Source organism: Scomber scombrus, chromosome 2 (genome assembly GCF_963691925.1).
Source record: "Scomber scombrus chromosome 2, fScoSco1.1, whole genome shotgun sequence".
NCBI classification, from domain to species: Eukaryota; Metazoa; Chordata; class Actinopteri; order Scombriformes; family Scombridae; genus Scomber; species Scomber scombrus.
This window is the reverse complement of record NC_084971.1, coordinates 11163360-11170470: the sequence shown is the minus strand read 5'-3', so window position 1 is coordinate 11170470 and position 7111 is coordinate 11163360. Positions and strand designations below refer to the sequence as shown.

At 36.2% G+C, this 7111-nt stretch overlaps 1 protein-coding gene across 1 annotated transcript; it reads right to left on the bottom strand.

The window, feature by feature from the left end:
* Positions 1 to 3125: 3125 nt before the first annotated feature.
* LOC133995369 (CMRF35-like molecule 1) lies at positions 3126 to 6199 on the bottom strand. The gene is made up of 5 exons (XM_062434741.1): positions 6104 to 6199; positions 5439 to 5750; positions 5148 to 5219; positions 4943 to 5050; positions 3126 to 3734 (listed from the first exon to the last, which is right to left on the bottom strand). The coding sequence occupies exons 1-5, from the start codon at positions 6150 to 6152 to the stop codon at positions 3412 to 3414; spliced, it is 864 nt and encodes a 287-aa protein (XP_062290725.1). The 5' UTR covers positions 6153 to 6199; the 3' UTR covers positions 3126 to 3411.
* Positions 6200 to 7111: the final 912 nt, after the last annotated feature.

Genomic DNA, 7111 nt, shown 5'->3' with positions numbered 1-7111 from the left:
AGACTGACCACCAGATGGCTTCATCAACAAGACGTTTTGACAAAAAATAGTTTACATTTGTGTGTCTGTCCCCCCTCTCTTTTTGAAGCACCAAGACTTTCTTGATCTGAATAAACTGGTGTATGTGATTTTTTACCTGTTTGCTCATCTTCTGATTGTGTGGAGGACACTGCTGGTCCACTGACATGCACTGCCACTGAATGAAAGAAGACACCAGATAAATGCCTGTGCTTATAGAGATGTGTTTGATATATATGAATGTGTCTGTTTCATAAGTAAATATGTTTATAAAACATAATGCGTTTCAAACAGTTCATATGACCTGTGGTTCTTGTTGATTGTTGCTGATTCACAGTGATGGTTTCAACTGTAGTTTTAACAGAAGCTGTCACAGAAAGAAAGAAGGATGAATGCAGTAAAAAGTAAGAATTACATGTAAAAATACACGGTTGCCCATAAAGTTGGAATAATTTTGTTTTCAGACACATTCCTCTTTTTATTTTCTATTCATACACATCAGTAATCACCTTTAACCAGGTGCAATGAGATTGATCAATACATTTTTTTTAAAAATATATACACTTTATCTATCAAGAATAAATCACATTGTCACAATCATTTCATAAGAAGAAGTAAAACATATTTTATTCCAACTTTATAGGCGACCCTGTACAATGAAAATAGCAGATTGTTACATACCTTTTTGGACTTTGAGCTCAACTTCTGTTTTTGGATCAAATGTATATGCATCTATTTCACACCAATAGGTGCCAGCATCTCTCAGGTTCAGGTTATAGATGGTCACATGCAGGATTCGCTTCTCAGTGTCATCACAGAGATCATACTTCCTGTCTTGTGTCTGTTTGCACAATGTATCAGTGGATGTAATGATAGTTTTCCTATAAGCATAGATGCCCTTCTTGAAGCATTTAGGATAGTTTTCATATCCTGAACCATATGGGCAGGAGATGTGAACCTGTCCTCCCTCCTGACCTGATACCTGAATCTTTGGTTCTTCACATCTGGTCACTTCAAAGGAAAAATAAACAGAATTTAGTAATTTTTTAAAGCTCAACTGTGCAGGAAGCTTTAACTTTGGCTTTTTAAATAGGGGGGAAAAAGTAATCTTTAACAGGATAACATCAAAGGAGTTTACATTCAATTATAAAGTGATTGATTTAAAGTGTCTCCAAAAAGACAAATATTCTCAGCTGTGTACCAGAGAATATTAAACACTGTACAGGGATGAATTTAAAACTTGAAGCTGGAGTGTGTGTGTGTGTGTGTGTGTGTGTGTGTTGAGCTCAGCACTTACCAGAGAACAGCCAAATGCTGAGAAGAAGCATTTTCCTCATTGTGACCTTTTGTCAAAGCCCCACTTTTTATTGTTATTCAGCGTCTACTAGTTTCTCTGTACTTCACAAACTCTCTGTCCACTTAGCTCTGTCCACTAGCTCGAAATTCAATCGAAGGACCAGGATGTCACAGGTTGAATCATGAAGCGTGACTAAGTTGCATTGTCCTGTTGGTCAGTTCCTTTATGTCATGACCAGGAGCAGATCTAGGAATTGACAAGGACTGAGTCTGGAGCTCCCAGAGCCAGTGCAAACTTTTTTGGGGGGGTTCACATGCACAGAAATTAATTTTACTGCATTATATGACTGCTGCAAACATTAGTAGAAGTAGTGATTTATTTCTGTCCTTATTAACAATTTTCCAAAAAGGACCTAAGATAGAAATAGATAAATAACAATAAGACATTAACTAAGGAAAACAAAAAATATTACATGAATTTTTAATCTCATTTCACTCAGTAACTCTGCCTCAGCTGAAATGTCTGAAAGTTTCACTCTTAATCACAATTGTTATAAACTCACTCAGATTAAGTCAGCAGCTTGTTGAAGTTACTGTTCAAAAAAAGTGACTTTAACCAGAATTTTTTTTTAAAGATTTGGGGCTTTTTAGAAAATATTCAACATATAATATTCAACATAATATTCAATATATATTCAACAAATCTGTGGTTTCTCAGTATTAGGAACAAAACACAGGCATATCCAACAGCAGAGCAGCAGGAGTTACACCCAGATACAGCTTCTTTCCTGCCAGGAAGGAAGGAAATACCACATTAACCTTTCTGTTGTGTTTAGGTCAAATGTTACCTATTTTCAAGTTTAGATGTGTGAAAACATACTTGTGACATTTTTTTGTGATCAACACAATGCTTCATTACATCCTTCACAATAACCAACTGGTAACAATAAAACACATTTAGATTTTTTTGTGTTATGGGTCAAATTTGACCTGGTAGTAATTATGAGTTGTTTTTGTAGAGAAATACATAGTAAATGTTGTCAAACTATCATGAATAACAAATATTACCAAAAAACATACAATCATATAATAATAATAATAATAATAATAATAATAATAATAATAATAATAATAATAATAATAATAATAATAATAATAATAATAATAATAATAATAATATGTAATCATATTACATTTGCGTTTCATGCCAGGACTTATATAATCCCACGCATCCTCCAACACACACACACACACACACACACACACACACACACACACACACACACACACACACACACTTGTGCCCAAACAGGTTTTTTGTGATTTATGGGACATCCCTTTTCACTTGCTTTACAAGGCTGTGGTCAGTATCAAAAAATCTATTCCGAGCTACACAACACAAATTCTACTTCAAATGATCAATAGATAGGTAAATAGAAGCATTTTCCTAATTGTGACCTTTTGTTAAAGCCCCACTTTTTATGTTAATCAGCATCTACTAGTTTACTGCACTTTACAAACTTTCTGTCCACTTAATTAGCTTGAAATTCACTCAAAGACATTGATCAATTTCAAGAGATGTTACTGAGACTCTACAGTGAATCATGAAGCTGGAGTAAGTTGAGTTAAAGTGTGATGTCGTAAGTAACTTCCTTTATGTCATATCACATCACATATACTGTGGTGGGTATGAAGAGTGTGAACATAATCTTTCCACTTCTTCACCATAGTTAACCACACGTACACTTCTGTCTCACAGAAAACACAAAACTCACATTGAGAAGAAAATACAGTGAATTTACAATCTTGGTTTATTAGGGTGAAGTTTACATATTGGACATGATGCAACATTTACACTTTATTTAGGGGCATTTGCATCTATAATATCTGCCCTGTATTATGGTAAATTATAATTTAATAAGTAATACAATAAACAATTCATAACGACCTGTGAATTTACATTGGTCATTAAAATGTGAATAATTATATGTTTAGTAGAAAGTGGAAAGTTAAAGGAGAGGAAGTCACTGTGTCAAACACTGAAGATGATCAGCACTGTGTTCAGAAGTTGGAGTAGACTGTTGATTCATCTGTTGATCAGTGTCTGATGGTGGAGTATGTGATCGTTGCAGTGTGAGGTGTGACAGTGCTGCTGTCTGTGTCCTTGTTGAAGCTCACAGTGGAGTAAAAGACACTGTCTGGTTGGATCTGAGACTCTGAGGAGACTGCGATGTTGGAGTATATATTGCCTGTGTGATCTCTGCTGTGATCTTTGTGCTGAACAGCTGACGAGTTGATGCTGTGATCCCTGCTGTTTGTTTCTTGACCTTCATTGGCTGTTGAAGAGGGAGTGTCGATATGTGCGTGCAGAGGTTGTTTCTGAATGGATGGTGCTGCATAAACTGTGTCTTGATCCTTTCCTATATGAAGAGTCATAATACATTGAAAAAACTGTGAATCACCTTTAGAAAACCAGTGAATTTTTCTTACTACACATAAAACTAGCAAACCAGCAATAAACTCTTTCTACTTATAGGTATTATGTTTGTATCCAAACACCTGATATATCATGTGCCATACAGCTCCATTGTTGTCCAGAAACTATTAAACACATGTCAATGATCCACACCGCTGCATTGAAGTTCTTTGAGAAATTTACAATTTGGTACAAAGTCAGGACATTGTGATATTTGCACAACAAGCTAGCAAAGCTCTGTAGAACCATGTTAACCCTTTGTAGGTCACACCAAGAAAGTGCTATCAAAAAAATCTTTTTCCTACCTCTTTGAGGCCATGACAACATAAAACATGGATTTTGTTTCTCATTGAACCGTATGTTTTACAGACCTCATTCAGACCTCATTTGTTTAACACGTTTTTAAAAACATGTTAGAGAATTAAACTCAACTTCAAAAATGTCTTTAGCAGGATCTCTTATGTCAGCAGTGATTTGTGTTATTCTTCATTTATACACTAGCACAACCTATACAGTACATAGTGGTACATACAAGTGGTAAAGATTGTCCAAAAAGTTTGGGTTAAACAGATTTTGGTTTTGACCAGATATCGTGACACAAAGTGACCTCTACCAAACGTTTGAGCAGACCTTCAAAAGGTTAATACATGTGTACTGGTGTCTTCATGCCTTCATAATGCACTTTCAAGTAATGGGGACCAAAACCTCCTTCAGTGGACTTTATTTGCTATTATGAAGCTTTAGTCATCAGAATTAGTCAAATTAAATCAACATCTTTCAAAATTATTATCTTTTTAGTGCCAAATTCACCCTTTTTGTTACAATCTTTTCATTGGAGCCGAACAGCAAAACAAAGAGGGACGTTTCTATTAAAAAACAACTGTAACTGGCAAGATATCCACTTTATTTGACTAACTCAGCAGCTGAAGCTTCATATTAGCTTCATAAAAACTTTTAAATACATTTTGAGGGTGGTTGTTAGGATGTTCACAGTTTGAATATCATTACAAGATGGTTTCTAGATGTTTGTTACAGTGTTCAGGGTAGTTACCTGGGTGTTGCTGAGTCATTGCTAGGATGTTTGGGATGATGGTAACTTTGGTTAGTTTTCTACCATAGTTGTTTAAAACTTGTATGAGTCTGTCTGTATACCTGAAGATGTGCTGATGTCTCTGTTTCGATATCTGAAGAACATTAGGAGGATGATCGCCAGAGCCAACACAACTACACCAAGGCCTGCTCCCATATACACCAGCATCTCTGAAAAAGAGACAAAACCGCATCTCAGAGACTTTTTCCTCTAACACACACATATATATTTGTATTACACAATTATTACACTCAGACAGTTGCTTACTAGATGATTTTTTATGATTTAACTCAGGTGTGATGGATGGTGTTGTGTCATCGTCAGGCTCCTTTTTGTCTACTGAAAAAACAGAATGAGAACAAAAAGTTTGTCTTCTGTTTCAATCTCATTTTATTTGCCATTTCATATATCATGTGTATTTCCTGTAACTACTGTCTGTTGCAGTGTTGTGAAATGTTGGTCATATATTGGTGAAAAGGGAAATGGACAAACAGTTCTTTATCTTTTCACTGATGAAGAATAACAATGTTACTTGCATAATGCATTGAATCGACTTACCCTTTTTGACTGTGAGGATGACTTCACTGTATGTGTCCCAAAGAGCTCTCTCTATTCCACACCAGTAAGTTCCTGAGTCATCCATTGTCAGCTTAGAGATGGTCACAAAGAAGGTGTTTCCTTCATCTTTAATGCTGTATTTTCCATTTGAATCCCTCTTTTTGCTGCTTATTAGGATGTCCTCATTACTACATGCATTGTTGCAGAAATATTTGACATTGGTAAATGCATTTGAGTGAGAGCATCCGATTTCGATCTTCGCCCCCAACTCTCCAGTAACTGACATAGCCTCGGTCTTCATGTCGGATAACCCTGCAAACAACACACAGACAGCAACAAAGGTCAGCTCTTAATTTGATTTATACCCCCGCTAGTTGCACAGTATATTTAATGGCAACTCTCAGATCTGATGGTCTTACTTTTTTTAAACTTAAACAGCAGTTCCCAACATTTTTGGCTTCTGATCCTTTGATAAACTGTAATGTTTTCTTTCTGACCTCTAAGACAAAAAGTTGCATTGTCTATGAGTTTGCACTCTGGCAAAATAAGAAAGATTTTTATAAAACCATCCACCTGAGAAAACTGAACATATCCACAGTGACACCAACCACTCAGGTAGAGGAAGACAAATGAGGGAACAAAATAATTTATCTCAGTAAACTTACCTCCCAGAAGAAATGCTATACTGAGGAAAAAGATCTCCATGCTGCTCATATCTGTCTTTGTCACTTTGCTTTGCCTTATTTCATGTCTTTGTTCTTCTCTCTAAATGAGTGTAACCTCTGCATGTATAATAGGTTCCTCTTTGCTGTTGCACTTCCTATGTTTAGCCAGCTTCCTCTGTCTTCAAAACCGCTTACATGTGAGAACGATCAGAAATCCCCTTCCATGTGTATGTCTCACAGTAAAAGTGTAAGAGGTCACAGGCCGGTAAAAACACAAGGACTCACTCAGATATTACCGCTTGGTTTATTTTGATGAAATATACAACAAAGCTGAATAAGACAGTGGTTAAATCATCCAGTATCCTTGTTAGACTTCAATCTGATGGCTTGAGTAGAGATTCCTGCTCAGACTGTAGCATATTATTTTGTTTGTGCCACCTTTAACATGTTCATCCATTACATTTTCTTCTAGAAAAAAACAACAATAGCAAAAATAACACTATAACTGCTTTACTTACTAAAGATCCTGACTCATTAACTTTTGAATTGATCAACATATCTTTAACTCTTTCTTTCATCCACACACTGTAAAGGATAATTCTGGTTTATCACACCCTGGGTCATTCCTATTGATACAATTTGCTTGCCAAGTTAATTGGCAAGATGTGGGAATATGGCAAATCAAAAACAAAGGTTGACAATAAAATTATGAAATGATGGCTAAAACTAAAACACTTCCCAAAGTGTAATATACATGAAATGATCCTGAAACAGTCATATTAACACTTCTCCTTGACTGTCGCAGGTCTATACTTGGGGCCGGTGTTTCCTTGAAGACTATGATAGACATGCTCCTCTAACTGGCTGACATCCAGATGTTGGTAATGGCAGATGTGCCCTGGTTCATCCACATCAACATATTCACCAAGGCTGAGAGTGACAGTAGACTCCCGTTGCTTTACTGTGAAGTGAGAGCAGAGGTCAGGTGGGGGCGGTGATAAACCTGAG

Coding starts and splice junctions, on each gene's coding strand:
- LOC133995369 (XM_062434741.1), bottom strand. CDS start 6,152: ATGAGCAGCATGGAGATCTTTTTCCTCAGTATAGCATTTCTTCTGGGA. Junction 5,751..6,103: donor TATAGCATTTCTTCTGGGAG/GTAAGTTTACTG, acceptor TGTTGTTTGCAG/GGTTATCCGACATGAAGACC. Junction 5,051..5,147: donor AAATCATAAAAAATCATCTA/GTAAGCAACTGT, acceptor TCTCTTTTTCAG/AGATGCTGGTGTATATGGGA.